This window comes from Anomaloglossus baeobatrachus, chromosome 5 (assembly GCF_048569485.1).
Source record: "Anomaloglossus baeobatrachus isolate aAnoBae1 chromosome 5, aAnoBae1.hap1, whole genome shotgun sequence".
In the NCBI taxonomy this organism is placed as follows: Eukaryota; Metazoa; Chordata; class Amphibia; order Anura; family Aromobatidae; genus Anomaloglossus; species Anomaloglossus baeobatrachus.
Window position 1 is genome coordinate 268,911,198 of NC_134357.1, and position 16,862 is coordinate 268,928,059.

At 47.9% G+C, this 16,862-nt stretch overlaps 1 protein-coding gene across 2 annotated transcripts in view; it reads right to left on the reverse strand.

Moving 5' to 3' along the window:
- Positions 1-10,879, reverse strand: part of LOC142309955 (proteoglycan 3-like) — a 41,884-nt gene extending 31,005 nt beyond the window's left edge. For both annotated transcript variants that reach the window (XM_075347425.1, XM_075347426.1), the window contains exons 1-2: positions 10,770-10,879; positions 6,551-6,789 (exon numbers count right to left, since the gene is read on the reverse strand). In XM_075347425.1, the coding sequence (XP_075203540.1) occupies positions 6,551-6,789; positions 10,770-10,824 (294 nt within the window). In that variant the 5' untranslated portion in view covers positions 10,825-10,879. The remainder of the gene's footprint in view (positions 1-6,550; positions 6,790-10,769) is intronic.
- Positions 10,880-16,862: the final 5,983 nt, after the last annotated feature.

A 16,862-nucleotide genomic window follows, 5' to 3' on the forward strand; every position in this document is an offset into this window, starting at 1 on the left:
GCACGGAGAGTTACAACTTGATCACATTGTTGGTGGCCCGAGGGCCGTGAGGCCTACTGCACTTATGACCAGAGTAGAGACACCTTTAAGAAGTGTTTGTTGATTGAAATGTTTATTTAATTGCAACGTTAAGACCAAAAGCCCAGTACCTACAGAGACTATACTGTATGAACACTTATATATTTTTGAACATTTTGGACTCTTTTTGAGCTTTAAGGTTTTTGTATTTTTTCCTTTTGAGACTCTGTATATATACAATTGTTGTGATAACTTGTTTGTTTGTTTCACAGTCCCGGAGTACTGTTCTTCACTAAGGGGGAATGTGGCACCCCAGGGTTGCCACAGTAACAACACAAAGGGTTAACTCCCCACACACAACACCAAGACCTCCTGGCCAGAAGGGGGAGACCAAGCTGCTTCCTTGTATATTCTGGTGGAGGGAGGAAATGGTCAGGAGTAGTTTCAGTTTGGAAGTTCAGTGCAGAGCACTGAGGAGACAGGATCTCTGCAGGTTGGAAGCTGGCTTTAGCTCACCTCAGGATCCACTGACCAATTCCAGGCCTAGCTGAGGGTCTGAGGAAAGGAGAAAACGTACACAGAGGAACATTCCTGGGAGGCAGAGCATTGCTGAGCTCATCCCCAGTGGAGCACACAGAACGGATGCTGGATCCGAGACTGCAGGTTACATACTGCACAGTTACCACCAGAGAAGTGAAGATTCCAGATCTTTCACCTGTACCACAGACACAAGCAACAAACGCAGAGTTCAGGAACATACTAGTAAGGACTCGAGTTGCCTGTCAGGTCGGTACCTAGGAGCAGAGCAGAGCAGAGCCAGCTGCATAGTTCACTCAGCAGCGGGGCCACAGACACACAGTGCAGGCAAGGAAGCCAAAACGGCCCGGCTGGGTGGGAGAAACCCTGAACCCCTCACAGACTCCGTGGACAGTACTCTGCTGAATACCATCATCAGTAAAGGACAAAGAAACTGCAAAACCGTGAGTCTGCCTGTTTATTGTGCTCGTGTCCTGCACTCCCCCCATAGACTACTATCACACTGCCCCGGGGAAAAGGCTCTACCCGTGGGGAGCCGTCCCATCTCAAGCTGCCTTCCATCACCCCCGGAGGTTCTGCAGCAGCGGTGGTCATCTCTGATCACATTCCACCGGTGGCGTCACGAACATAACCCCCCTTTTTATTGTGGAACCAGGGAGCACAGACCGGGTCACGACACCGTGATCCCCTTTCCAGAAGCGACCCCTTGGCCCGGTTCTGGGTATCCCCTTAACCCCTGGCGACACAAGAGAAGAGAGAGAAAAGAGGAGAGAAGAGAGGAGAGAGATGAGAGAGGAGAGAGAGAGAGAGACTGCGATCACGCTAGGATCCTGTTTATCAACATACCACCATTCACATGCGTTTGCGTGCAGTACAGTCAGGATCCAGCAATTTGCAGTATGTGGACGCAGCTCAAAAACGCTACAAGTAGCGTTTTTGAAAAAATTTAAAAAACTGCAAGTCGCTGGATCCTCACTATAACGCACGCAAACACATGTGAATGCATGTTGACGCGAGTCCATTACAAATGCATTGAAATGAAAACGCATTTGCACTGGATCCGTTTTTGCAGCATGTTAAAAAAACGTAGTGTGAGACCTCTCAATGAAGAGCTCCTGCTCGGTAGTCCTCAGTATTTATCTATTTTTTCCTCCCACCATGGATTAGCAGCTTTGTGCTAATGCACAGTGTACACAGAAAGCTATCAATCACTGCCTTTGGTGGAGCAGAGCTCATCATTGAAGAGAACTAGCAGAGCCGCAGGACATAAACAGATTGTATCAAAACTACAGCAGGGAGTGCCACACCACTGGAGTCGGGGTCTTTGTCCTCGATTTATGCTGTATATATATATATATATTTATATATATATACACAGTACAGACCAGAAGTTTGGACACACCTTCTCATTCAAAGAGTTTTCTTTATTTTCATGACTCTGAAAACTGTAGATTCACATTGAAGGCATCAAAACTATGAATTAACACATGTGAAATTAAATACTTAACAAAAAAAGTGTGAAACAACTAAAAATATGTCTTATATTCTAGGTTCTTCAAAGTAGCCACGTTTTCATTAATGTCTGTTTCAGGGGCCAGGCCAGTCCATGCTCTACTGAGCATGCGCCGGTTGTAAATTCCTATGCACACTCAGTATTCACTCCCTGGTCACAGTGCTATACTCCTTTGAATATGCAGTGACTGTGCACTTCATTCCTGGGTCTGATGAAAAGTGATTGAATAGGATAGACCGTGGCAAGCTGGGATAGCAGAAATTAACTACTGGTGTCAATAGTGACACCCCGTCTCAGGGATGTAACTTTTGTTTTGGTGGTTGGGCAGTCTCTACTCTCCCTGCTCGCCTCAATCTCTCATTTTCAATGCGCACTGACAGCGTATACTGAGTATGTGTCAGAAGTGACAATCTGCACATGCTCAGTAGAGCAGGGACTTTTCCAGCTCTTGAAACTGACATTACTGATGACACTTTGATTTGGGGTGGGGAAAGCAGCTGTGGCAGTGACTACAGCACCAGCTCCCTGAATACTTGCCGTTTGAGTATCCCAGCATGCACTGGGGATTCCCAAACAAAACTATATCTGAATGGAAGTAAAAGAAATAGAGTAGTGAGTGAATGGCAGGGAATTTTTAAATGAAGTATATTAGAAAATGATTAGATTATTAAATTACATAGAAAAACATTTATGATTAAATTCAACTTTGGTTTCCGACCACCCCTTTAAATTAGCTAAGCACAGATAAATATTCTCACCAATTAATAAATCGCTACTAGGTTTACTACATTATCAGGTTAGGGTACATGAACACATTGAAATACTGGTATAATAGTGTCAATATTGTACACTTTTATATAACATGCAATATTTAAAGCGTAATTGTCATTTTCTTCTTTTCCAATAGTACACATGAAAATAACCAACTTTGTAGTCTATCTTATCTGTGAAATTTTCTTCTTTGTCTGCCAGGAGTGATCATTCCTTCTTGAATTTCTCAATTCAGAGGTAAAATCAGTATTCAGTGAAGACAGACTTTCCCGTTACTGAGATAGGAGATGGCAGTTGGTGCTCATAAAATTCCATGGAGAAGTGTAAATGGTTTTAGGAGAACTTGTAGGAGAACTTGCAGTAGAATGTCTTTGACTTTCTCTTGCTCCTCCTTTCTCCAATAATGAATGTTAAAAGCACCAAAAGCCATCTCTAATCTCGGTAATGTCTTCACTGAATACAGATTTTACCAATGAATCGAAATATGCAATAAAAATTAAAATGATGATTACTCTTTAATGGGAACCTGTCACATGGAGGAATACTATTAATCAGGAGATATGGAGATAGTCTGCAGGTTAAAAGCATTCTCAATCTGCTCAGAGTCTGCAAAATTAAGCCTGCTTTACATGTTACGATTCTGCATACGATATCGTATGCGATCGTAATGTGGCGCCCTGGACAAGCCAGGGGCCACAGAGCACAACACCCACACACCCCACACTCCCGGTTAGGCACACCGAAGTCAGACACAAAACCCTTGCTGCCTTCCTCCAGGGGCTGATGTCCACACCAGGGGGTGGGCCAGGCGGTTGGCCCCGCGCACCGAGGAGTTCACAGTCCTGGAGGCGGGAAAAGAGTTCAGTTTAGTGAGGGAAGTGAAAGTGGAAGGAAAGTGGCAGCAGAGCAGACTAAAGTTGGTCCGGGTGTGTGGCCCGGACGGAGCAGCAAGGTTGGCAGACGGTGGTGACCGTCTGCAGGAGTGGCCTATCAGAGCTTACCGTAATGACCGTGGACGGGCGGTGGCCCGGCGTTACCGGACCGGTACGCAAAGAGAAGCAAGCACCATCTGGCAGGGGCTTACGGACCCCGGCAAGGCTAGGAGTCGCCGTGAATTTGCCGAATTCGTTAGTGAAGGGAACCTCCTGGGTTTCCCAGCAGCCAAGTCCCGACAGAAGGCAACAGTCCAACCAAGAGAGGGAGACACCACCAGCGCCAAGGCAACCGTTTCCCAGGGCCAGAGCCTGTGGGCAAAAGGGGCTCCTCCAGCCCATATCCAAGCTGGGGAGCGGGTTACCGGTGGGAACCCATCGGAACCATCTACCGTACATAGGTGCAGGAAAAGGCAGTCACCATCAACCTGTCGGGAGAAACAACACCGCAGCCGTCTGTGGGACCCGTCCATCCAGCCGTGTGTTTTACCGAGAACTGTGTCCTCATCATTGGCTGAGTGAGTACCACCGTGCCGTGCGGCACAGCGCTGCCCCCGCGACCCTGCACCTCACCAGGCCCTGTAACCCGCCTGTCATCCATCCCTACCCCCATCACCGGGCCCCGGGACAACCAACCCCCTACCCACGGAGGGGAGAACTAACAACAAGGCTGCTCCCTGTCACCGCTCCCGGGATCCCCGTCTAGAGCAGCGGTGGTGTCACCAATATCACCACAACCGTGGGTGGCGTCACGGACAATAATCAAATCCCCACAATCAAAATCCCCTTTTCACTCACGGGCGAGGAACGCCGCTAGAGTCCCCGGGATCCGGCCCACCGCTCAAGCCACCACCGAGCAGCGGCAGCAGCAGCCGGACCCGAGCAGTGGGAGAGCGCAGCGTCCCCTCCTCCGCCCGCGACAACTTGGCGTCACAAACAGGATCCTACCGTTCTACCAACTGGTGGAAGTGCGCCTTGTGTGACCGCCGGAGGTGTCCGGCCGAAAGGTTTGTGAGGCCGCCATCTTGGGCGCGGGGAGTTCCCACTCGAGCGTCTCCTCGAGTGGTGGAGGCGCGAAGGCCAAAACCCCGCCCCTGAGAGGAGGACCCGGAAAGAAACTAAGGGGGACTGATGGCGTCTGACCGCATGTAGCGCGCGGCTATAAAAGCAGGGACGCCAGGACCCTGCGGCTATCTTGTTCCTGGAAGAGGCCGCCAGAAAGATGTACATGCCATCCCGTAGCACCGCAGCCCCCGAGCCTGGAACCGCGGCGTGGGTGGAGATCCGGACCACGCAGCTCCAACAACGGCTCCAGGTCAAGATGCAGCTCCTCTTGGAGGAGTGTGAGGCCGACATGGCGGAGGTTATAGCGACCATGCGGAGACGCGAAGAGGAGGGAGCTTCGGAAGGGAGGGTGAGTGACCCACGCCCCGGTACCCCTAGTGGGTCAGTCATCGTGGCTGCGGGACCCGGTCTGAACCCTATCGCCCTGCTACCTCCCTCGCTACCCGTATCGGCTGCCGTGACCCCACCACTAGGCCCGCTACCCCCGCAATCCGGCCCACCGCTCGAGCCACCACCGACCAGCGGCAGCAGCTCGAGCCACCACCGAGCAGCGGCAGCAGCAGCCGGACCCGAGCAGTTGGAGAGTGCAGCGTCCCTTCCTCTGCCCGCGACAGTAACCGCCCCCATCGTATGTGCGGCACGTTCAATTTTGTTGAATGTGCCGCACAAACGATTAACCCCCGTCACACGTACTTACCCGTCCATACGATCTCGATGTGGGCGGCGAACATCCACTTCCTGGAGTGGGAGGGACGTTTGGCGTCACATTGACGTCACGCAGCAGCCGGCCAATAGAAGCGGAAGGGCGGAGATGAGCGAGACGTAAACATCCCACCCACCTCCTTGCTTCCGCATAGCCGGTCGGGAGCCGCGGGACGCAGGTAAGATCTGTTCATCATTGCCGGGGTGTCACACACTGCAATGTGTGCTACCCTGGGTACGATGAACAATCTGACGTTCAATCCATGAGGAATGAACGACGTGCGTGCGATGAACGTTTTACCGTTCATTCGCAATCGCACGTAGCTGTTACACACTACAATGTACCTTACAATGCCGGATGTGCGTCACTTACGACCTGACCCTGCCGACACATTGTAAGATATGTTGTAGTGTGTAAAGCGGGCTTTAAACCCCACTGCCGGGAGGAAATAAATTTTAATCCTCGTGGCCCGGTTCCGGTTTCAGTCACAGGGGTGGCATCGACACATGTTCAGTCAACTCTCTGTGTATGGAGAGTGGCGGTTGAGACTGCGCCCTCTGCACTGACTGACAGCCCCTCGACATTAGAGGAAGTGCGGGGGTGTGTTGCTACTGCTGCGACTCTCAATATACAGAGCGGTGATGGAACTTATGTCGGCACTGCCCCTGTGACTGAAACTAAAACGCTGTCGGGAAGAAATGAACTTTAATCCTCCCGGCAGCATTCTGGTTTCAATCATTGGAGCAGTGGTGGCATGGGTTCTTTCACCGCACTGTGTATGGAAAGCAGTGGCTGTAACCACATCCCCCTCACTTACTGACAGCTGTTCAGCATTAGAGGAGGTTGTCAGTCTGTGTAGGGGGTGTGGTTACAGCCACCGCTCTCCATACATAGAGCGGTGACTGATCCTGCTCCACCACCGCCCCTATGACTGAAACCAGAACGCTGATTAACCCCATATCTAAATTGACAGATTCTCATTAGGGCTCTTAATTAGTTATATAAACATACCGTGGCTCTGTAGAAGCGCCTATGCCTGAAGAAAACATGATAGCTGCATGTTGCTTTATTAGGACAGGCAGCATCTTCTGCTTTCTCAGTAAAATTTGGCTTAATGTGGTGACTTTCTTCATCTAAAGACAAGTCTTCTTCATCCAACTCATTGTATTGATCATATGGCTCAGAAAAGAAGTCATCTTCATCGCTGGCAGCTTTAATGAACTGATCATCGATTTCCTCAGGATAATTTCCTGGAAATAAAATAAGACAAAAAATCATTTATCATTAGTTGAACTTGTACTGTGGGCTTTATCACTCCTAACGTCCATTTTTGTGTCTATGTCACATTTATGTGTCACATTTCTGCTAGATATTTTCTATTGGAATGCTGCTGGTCTTTGCTTCCTAGAATAACATAAAAATTACTTATTATGTTTTTCAGAGATCATACATTCATCTTAGAGTGTGGCATTCACATTGTAGCAATAGTACTAAAAGCATGGCTGTTATCAGTATTGGAATACAATTGCTCTCATCCAAATGAGAAGGATGAGGCTTATTTGGTAATAGTGCTCAATATCAAGTAGATGCTGCAAAAGCAAACTGAATTTTATGGTGTATGAAAAGAAACAAAAATGAGAATTAAATATGAAATTGCCCCTTTATAAATCACATGTATGTTTTTGTCGATATAAAGAAGAAAACGGCACTTCCTTCATATATATTTTCAAAAGATGCCGGGGTGCACTTCAGGTTCCAAAGCCATAAAACAAGAAGTAACAAGGCACTCCCAGAGTGTGATGAAAAAGTATATTTATTGGGCTTGAAGAACGTTTTCGGCCCAAATTGGACCTTCCTCAGTAGCACTAAGCATAAAAATAAAATACAGAAATAAATAACATAAATACAAAAGATGTATATAACACTGAGGGCAAACAAAATAGTTTCATATAAGTGACGGTGTACATTATAATATTCAAATTCATATTCTTTGATAGAAAAAGTCTCATACATATATTCATTTCATATATGTGACAATTTATACATCATTCTGTAATAAACAGATTTCATATTCACTCAGAATTTTTTTGAAAATTAAGACATGAAAATGAATAAAAGAGGAGTAAAAGAAAAGAAAAAGAAGAAGAACCATAGAAAAAAGAAAAAAGAGAAAATGTTGGTTTGTACAGGGTTAATGGAGGGAGGGAGGAAGATGTGTAGTAAATGTCTATATGGGTGGATGAGAATGGTAACAGGGAAAGACCAGTGGATAGCATATGTGTATAGCCATCAGGGGTGTAGGATGTGATAGTATGATTACAGAGTAAGGTGAATTAGTATGAATGTACGCGCTGTGTGTGGGAGAATGTTTATAGGAATTGTAAGTATTGTGTGAAAGAAAGTGGAAGACTGGATATGAGTATTGTAATAGAGAGAGAAAGGATCCTTTCCCTCTCTTTCACAATACTCATATCCAGTCATCCACTTTCTTTCACACAATACTTACAATTCCTATAAACATTCTCCCACACACAGCGCGTACATTCATACTAATTCACCTTACTCTGTAATCATACTATCACATCCTACACCCCTGATGGCTATACACATATGCTATCCACTGGTCTTTCCCTGTTACCATTCTCATCCACCCATATAGACATTTACTACACATCTTCCTCCCTCCCTCCATTAACCCTGTACAAACCAACATTTTCTCTTTTTTCTTTTTTCTATGGTTCTTCTTTTTCTTTTCTTTTACTCCTCTTTTCTTCATTTTCATGTCTTAATTTTCAAAAAAATTCTCCGAGTCAATATGAAATCTGTTTATTACAGAATGATGTATAAATTGTCACATATATGAAATGAATATATGTATGAGACTTTTTCTGTCAAAGAATATGAATTTGAATATTATAATGTACACTGTCACTTATATGAAACTATTTTGTTTGCCCTCAGTGTTATATACATCTTTTGTATTTATGTTATTTATTTCTGTATTTTATTTTTATGCTTAGTGCTACTGAGGAAGGTCCAATTTGGGCCGAAAACGTTCTTCAAGCACAATAAATATACTTTTTCATCACACTCTGGGAGTGCCTTGTTACTTCTTGTATATTTTTGTCTTGAATGAAAGGCACAGTTTTGAGCTTCACAATAAAAAATATATATGTCATGGTTCATGCATGTCTCTGCCTTCGCTGAGCTGATGCATGCATTCTGTCCCAGGGGTTTTAGGTCTAATGGGAGGGACTTGTTCCATTCTGCCTCGTTCTCGAGGTTATGCTGCCATAGCTTGGTGCTGCTGCCTCCAGGAAGCCGCCAGTAATAGTTTCTGCTCAGCTTCCCGTGAGTCTGACTCTGATCCGTGCCGTCTACCAGCTATTTCTTCCTGACCTGTGTCCTCTCTGTACTGTTTGTCCTTCCGTCCTTCTGACCCCAGTCCCTTCCTGTGTCTCCTTCAGGTGCGTGCCCACGATCAGTGTTTGCAGCGTTTTGGACCCAGCATGCTTCAGCTGCGTCCAAAACGCTGCGTTGTACAATACAAGCATAGTGGACGGGATTTCTAGAAATCCCATGCCCACTGTGATTGTTTTTTCAACAGCAAACACTGACCTAAGGAGCATCTTTCTAGACCGCAGCATGTCAATTGTTTGCCCAGATTCGCATGCGTCCTCCTTAAGGAGAGCACAAGCAGGAGACCGCAGCGCACTGAACTCTGATCGTGAGTATAAGCAGCTGCGGTCTCCTGCGTTCTCCTGTGAAGGAGACTAGGGGCCCAGCAGGTCAGAACCCGCTGTGTCCAGGATGCAGGGAGTCCTGATCGTGGTCACAGACTTTTTGTACTGTCTGTCTGACTCCCCGGTCCCGTCCCGTGTCTCCACCTCCTCTTTACGTACTTTGATCTCCCGCTACTGACCTTGATTATGATCCCCGACTTTGGCTTTGTTTTGCCCCGCTGCCTATGATGTTACTTCCCGGCTTTCGACCCCTTGCTTCCCCCTGTTAACGCCTTGCTTACTCCCCGGTACTGACGAGACATTCTGGTATTAGACTTTGGCTAGATGACTATTCTTTCATGTGCACTATCACCCTCTTGTGGGTTTTTTCCTAACTGCACTTTGGAGTTGTCTCTCCAACGTGCTTTAGTGTTCCCTCACAAGCAGAGCGTGACAATATAGCGCTGTAGCTAAGTGAAGAGCTTCAAGGGAAGCCTTCACCCTAATTAGCTTGGCAAAAAAACGACATCAGTGCTCCTAAGGGGTATTTTGCAAAAATCAAGTTATCCTCTATTCATAGAATATAGGTTAACTGACTGCTTGCTGGGGCTTGACCACTGGGACCCCCAGCAATCCCAAGATTGGGTCTGTTGGACACTTATGCCGGCGTCACACGGGATGATCTATCGTGCGATTGCACGAGCGATCGTACCCGCCCCCGTCATTTATGCGTCACGGGCAATTAGTTGTCCGTGGCGCACAAAGTCGTTAACCCCCTGTCACATGTACTTACCTCCCGGACGATGTTGCTGTGGGCGGCGAACATCCTCTTCCTGAAGGGGGAGGGACGTTCGGCGTCACAGCGACGTCACACAGCCGCCAGCCAATAGTAGCGGAAGGGCGGAGATGAGCAGGACGTAACATCCCGTCCACTTCCTTCCTTCCGCATTGCTGGCGGGATGCAAGTAAGCTGTGTTCATCGTTCCTGGGGTGTCACACGGAGTGATGTGTGCTGCCTCGGGAACAATGAACAACTGGAGCACAGAAGGAGGACCGACATTTTGAAAATGAACGACGTGTCAACTAGCAACGATAAGGTGAGTATTTTTGCTCGTTCACAGTCGTTTGGAGGTGTCACACAGTACGACATCTATAAGCAGGCCGAATGTGCGTCACGAATTCCGTGACCCCGCCGACATATCGCACGATATATCGTACCGGGTGACGCTGGCATTAGAGCTGGGCTCTAGAGCCCATCCTGATTTGAGCAGAGGTGAGAATACTCGTCTTCCACTCCATTCATTGTTTATGGGGCTGCCGGAGAAAGCTGAATACAGTGCTAATGTTTCTCAGGCATTCCCATAGACAATGAATGGAGGCGAGCTTGAGCATGAGCACCTCCATTCAAGAGAGAACACAGAGCCTTATTCTTGGGAGTGCCAGAACCCCGATCTTGGGATCTCTGTAGCCTTCACTATTCTGCCAGACCAGGTGTCAATATAACTTACCAGATTCTTGAGCAAAGGCCGCCCCCGCAAATAGCAGCAGAAGAAGCTTCCACATGTTGTCTAGGTGTCTTCTCTCAAATCTGATGGTCTTCTACAGGCTTGTTCTGCTGTTTCAGAGCTTGTCTTTTATAACAGTAATTTAGGAACTTGACCACCAAGGTACATTACTCCATGAAGCGGATAAGAAATGCTGCAAAAAGCAGATAGAATAAGATAACAATTATTACCCAAGATTAACTGACAAGACATTTATGTAAACTCAGGTTTCTAAAATTTTGTTGACTTGGATTTTTATTAAAGGGATTGTCCCACAAAAAATATTCATTTTAATCAATAGATGTTGGAATGATACTAATTTTCTCAATTCAATGTGTTTAAAAAAAATGTTCCTGTGCGCTGAGATAATCTTATATATGTCCCCCTGCTATATATTAAAAATTGCATGTGTCAGACTGTACAGGGACATGGTCTGATCATACCACAGCTCCTGGGTCGGGACGAAATAGAAAAGTATACTAACAGCATGGCAAATGATTCTTTCTTTGACGTATAAACAGACAGGGAAATGTTTTACCTTACAAAAAGAAACAGGCAGGGAAATATTTTATTTAAAAAAAAGAATCAGTTGTGATCCCATGCTGTAATATCTGTATACTCTCTTTGTGTCCTCCCCTGCCCAGGAGATGTGCTATGATCAGATCATGTCCCTGTACGGTCAGACACGGCCATTACACAGTATACAGCAGGAACATATATATAAGATTATCTCAGCACAGGAGCATTTTTCTTTAAACACATCTGTGTCGTCCAGGGAATTGGGTACTCGGTACCGGGCAGTGTATCACTGGGGAATGTCACTTTGGTGGCCGTTGCCCGGTCCCGTGCCCTGGCTGCTTTTTAATGGGGAGTATTTACAGGGAAGAATAAAGTCATTTGTGTGACGACACCTGCGGGTTGCGGTTAAGATGGTGGAACCGCCTCTGCTGAAGTGGTTACTCCTAGGGCTGGTGGTAATGGCAGCTGAGGTGGTAGGCCCTCCGCAGGTAGGGCTAAGCCCAAGGACCTGTATAGTGGATGTGCTGGAATAAGGGAGACCACACCGGGGTTGTAATTAAGTCTCTTCTCACTCGTGGTCCCATGGACGACTCGTTCAGATCCCTGTATTTCCAGTGCCAGTTGATGACTCAGTTGCTTTGTCCCCAGCGCTCTCAGTGTGGTTGGGTCCCCGTAGCATGGAGCGTTTGGGTCCAGACTGTCCCTTTGTGGTGGCAGTCTCCTCCATACGGTGGGCAGTGTGGACCCTGTAGGGCTGGTCTGTGTCCCGAACCCTGATCCTTGCTTTACTGCTGATGCTCCCGGAGTTGTGGGTCAGTGAGCTCCGTGAAGGTCCCCTCACTGTGCAGGTATTTGCCAGGCCATCTGAAACTGTTGCTTGACCTAGGGCCCTGTACCCTGTGCGTGCTCTGGTCCCAGCAGTACTCAGGTGTACCTGCCCTGGCGACCACTCTCCTGTGCCCCCAGGCCACTGTTACATGACCCAGCTCTCAGGCACGTCTTTCTACTTTTACTTCCTACTCAGACTGTCTGCTGCCCCCTCCCACCAGTCTGTCTAGTCCCTGGTCTGACTCCGCCCTCTAGGTGGCCATCCCTTTGTGTGACTAGGCAGTGCCCCCTGGTGTGGAGTGCTAACTAGGATTTTAGTGTGTGTGGGTGTTTCTGGTACTGGTGTTCCAGATCCCAGGGGGTAGGTCCTGCATCCCCGTGATTATGCAGCTCCTTGTAGTGCCATGAGTGTCTAAGGGGCACTACACATCCAATTGTGGAACTTATTATTATTCCAAGATCCATTGATCAAAATCAACTTTAAGTAAAATTTGTTAAATTAATTTACAATTATTCTCTAGAAACATTTATACTGAGCTACCACTACCAACACTCATTGAATGTGACCAAATACCAAACTACAGAAATGAGATTCCTACCCCAGATGCTGCATTTCATCAACCACACCTAAAGTCTGCTTTACACGCTGCAATGTATCTTACAATGTGTCGGTGGGGTCACGTCGTAAGTGACGCACATCCGGCATTGTAAGGTACATTGCAGTGTGTAAAAGCTACGTGCGATTGCGATTGAACGGTAAAACGTTCATCGCACACACGTCGTTCATTCCTCATGAATTGAACGTCAGATTGTTCATCGTACCCGGGGTAGCACAAATCGCAGTGTGTGACACCCTGGAAACGATGAACAGATCTTACCTGCGTCCTGCGACTCCCGGCCTGTAATGCGGAAGGAGGTGGGCGGGATGTTTACGTCCCGCTCAGCTCCGCCCCTCCGCTTCTATTGGCCGGCTGCTGCGTGACGTCGATGTGATGCCGAATGTCCCTCCCACTCCAGGAAGTGGACGTTCGCCGCCCACATCGAGGTCGTATGGACGGGTAAGTACGTGTGACGGGGGTTAATCGTTTGTGCGGCACGTTCAACAAATTGAACATGCCACACATACGATCGGGGCGTTGCAAATCGCATACGATATCGTATGCGAAATTGCAACGTGTAAAGCAGGCTTAAGGCACATGGCCAGTGTTATCCCACCCATGGACGCTAACGCAGAGATTCTACTCCTGCTCGGCAGAGACAATCTAAGGGTACACAAGGTGCGACAATAGTGTAATGGGCCTGACCATGCACCATATGCCCAGAGACTGGACTTGGGATGGGTAGTCATAGGAAATATATGCATGGATCTTTCAGGAATTGACTCCTTCAAGACTTATGTGCGTGGAGATGGACACGAAACCTGCATAAAGCCATGTCCCCATCACTATTTGGTGAAAGAGAAGTCTCCAGACATCATACAATTACCTGACATCGCTTCTTCTCAATCTCTACATATCGATGACTTGAGAAGATCAGTCTTTCATACAACCAAGGACGACGATAAAGTAGCCTTGTCAGTAAAACACAGAGAACTCATCAAAATAATGCACTGTGAGTTTTCTAAAGACAAAACCAACCACTGGGTTTCTCCGTTACCCTTCCGAGCTACCAGAGTAAAGGGTATTTTACACGCTGCAATATCGGTACAGATATCGCTAGCGAGCGTACCCGCCCCCGTCGGTTGTGTGTCACGGGCAAATCGCTGCCCGTGGTGCACAACATCTCTAACACCCGTCACACGGACTTACCTTCCCTGCGACGTAGCTCTGGCCGGCGATCCGCCTCTTTTCTAAGGGGGCGGTACGTGCGGCGTCACAGTGACGTCACACGGCCGCCGTCCAATAGAAGCGGGGGGCCGGAGATGAGCGGGACGTAAACATCCCGCCCACCTCCTTCCTTCCTCATTGCAGGCGGGACGCAGGTAAGGAGATGTTCCTCGCTCCTGCGGCTTCAAACACAGCGATGTGTGCTGCCGCAGGAACGAGGAACAACATCGTACCTGCCGCTGCAGCGAAATTATGGAAATGACCGACACTACACAGATCACCGATTTTCGACGCTTTTGCGATTGTTTATCGGTGCTTCTAGGCTCTACACGTTGCGATGTCGTTACCGGCGCCGGATGTGCGGCACTTTCGATTTGACCCCAACGAGATCGCAGTAGCGATGTCGCAACATGCAAAGTTCCCCTTAGGTCATGAGCGGGAGGCAGCAGAGCCGAAGAAAGCAGGAAAATATGGAAAATCTTTTTAATTCACAGACCCGTGTTTTCTCCGGTACCTGTCACACATATGCAAACAGGTACCGGAGAAACGCAATCAGGCCCTGTAATGGCGGCACGCCGCTGCAGGGGGCGGGGTGGGAGAGTGTGGTACCCGATGTAATTCCAGTACCACTCGCAGTTACGGGCTTTTCTCTGCGCTGATTCTAGGAACTAGACCCGCTCTAGTTATGTTTGAGCTCCACACGGAGCCAATGCCGGAAGGACCACAATCAAGTGTCTGCTCTCAGCAGCAGGGGCGGACACTGACAGCTTGGGCCCCTGTGCAAGAAATTGTATCTGGCCCCTCCTTCTATGGCGACAAAGCTTCATATAGCATAAATACACACACACACACATTGTGTGTATATATATATATATATATATATATATATATATATATATATATATACAAACACATACATACATACATACATACATACATACACACACACACATACATACACACACAAATGTACATACGTGTATATATATATAATATATAAAGCTCAGTGTATGTGTGTGTGTGTGGGTGTGCGTGTGTGTGTGTGTGTGTGTATGTCCGATAAAGGAATTCACACCATCGCATTTACAATAAAGAAATTTTGCACAGACGCCCTTTGTGACCCAGGGAGCGTCGTAGACTATGTTTTGACAGAAAAATTTAACCCCGTGCTTTACAGTTAGTCTCTAAAATCCTGCCGCCATTAAACTGAATGGAGGTGGGAGCTATAGGTTATTAATAGCAACTGTCAGTGGTTGCTATAGGAACAAAATAAACCGTTAGTTGAAGCTTATGCGTGAGGTTACATGATGTCGGTGGAGAGACAGAAAAAGACAGACAAAGAGACACATACAGAGGCAGATGGGGAAAGAGACAGCCCTGGAAAGAGACAGACGGGCAAAGAGACAGCCCTGGAAAGAGACAGACCTGGAAAGAGACAGACGGGCAAAGAGAAAGATGGGCAAAGAGACAGATGGGCAAAGAGACAGGCGGGCAAAGAGACAGGCGGGCAAAGAGACAGGCGGGCAAAGAGACAGATGAGGAAAGAGACAGATGAGGAAAGAGACAGACGAGGAAAGAGACAGACGAGGAAAGAGACAGGCGGGGAAAGAGACAGACCTGGAAAGAGACAGACCTGGAAAGAGACAGAAGGTCAAAGAGACAGACCTGGAAAGAGACAGCCCTGGAAAGAGACAGACGGGCAAAGAGACAGACAGGCAAACAGACAAACGGGCAAAGAGACAGACGGGCAAAGAGACAGCCCTGGAAAGAGACAGACCTGTAAAGAGACAGACGGGCAAAGAGACAGATGGGCAAAGAGACAGACGGGCAAAGAGACAGGCGGGCAAAGAGACAGACAGGCAAACATACAAACGGGCAAAGAGACAGACGGGCAAAGAGACAGTCCTGGAAAGAGACAGACCTGTAAAGAGACAGACGGGCAAAAAGACAGACGGGCAAAGAGACAGGCGGGCAAAGAGACAGACAGGCAAACATACAAACGGGCAAAGAGACAGACGGGCAAAGAGACAGCCCTGGAAAGAGACAGACCTGTAAAGAGACAGACGGGCAAAGAGACAGATGGGCAAAGAGACAGACAGGGAAAGAGACAGACAGGGAAAGAGACAGACGGGGAAAGAGACAGACGGGGAAAAAGACAGACGGGGAAAGAAACAGACGGGGAAAAAGACAGATGAGGAAAGAGACAGGCGGGGAAAGAGACAGGCGGGGAAAGAGACAGACGAGGAAAGAGACAGACGAGGAAAGAGACAGACGAGGAAAGAGACAGGCGGGGAAAGAGACAGACCTGGAAAGAGACAGACCTGGAAAGAGACAGATGGTCAAAGAGACAGACTGTCAAAGAGACAGACGGGGCAAGAGACAGACGAGGAAAGAGACAGATGAGGAAAGAGACAGACGAGGAAAGAGACAGACGAGGAAAGAGACAGACGAGGAAAGAGACAGACGAGGAAAGAGACAGACGAGGAAAGAGACAGGCGGGGAAAGAGACAGACCTGGAAAGAGACAGACCTGGAAAGAGACAGACCTGGAAAGAGACACACAGTCAAAGAGACAGACAGTCAAAGAGACAGACGGTCAAAGAGACAGACGGGGAAAGAGACAGACGGGGAAAGAGACAGACGGGGAAAGAGACAGATGGGGCAAGAGACAGACGAGGAAAGAGACAGACGAGGAAAGAGACAGACGAGAAAAGAGACAGACGGAGAAAGAGACAGACCTGGAAAAAGACAGCCCTGGAAAGAGACAGACGGTCAAAGAGACAGACGGTCAAAGAGACAGACGGGCAAAGAGACAGATGGGCAAAGAGACAGACGGGGAAAGAGACAGACGGGGAAAGAGACAGACGGGGAAAGAGACAGACGGG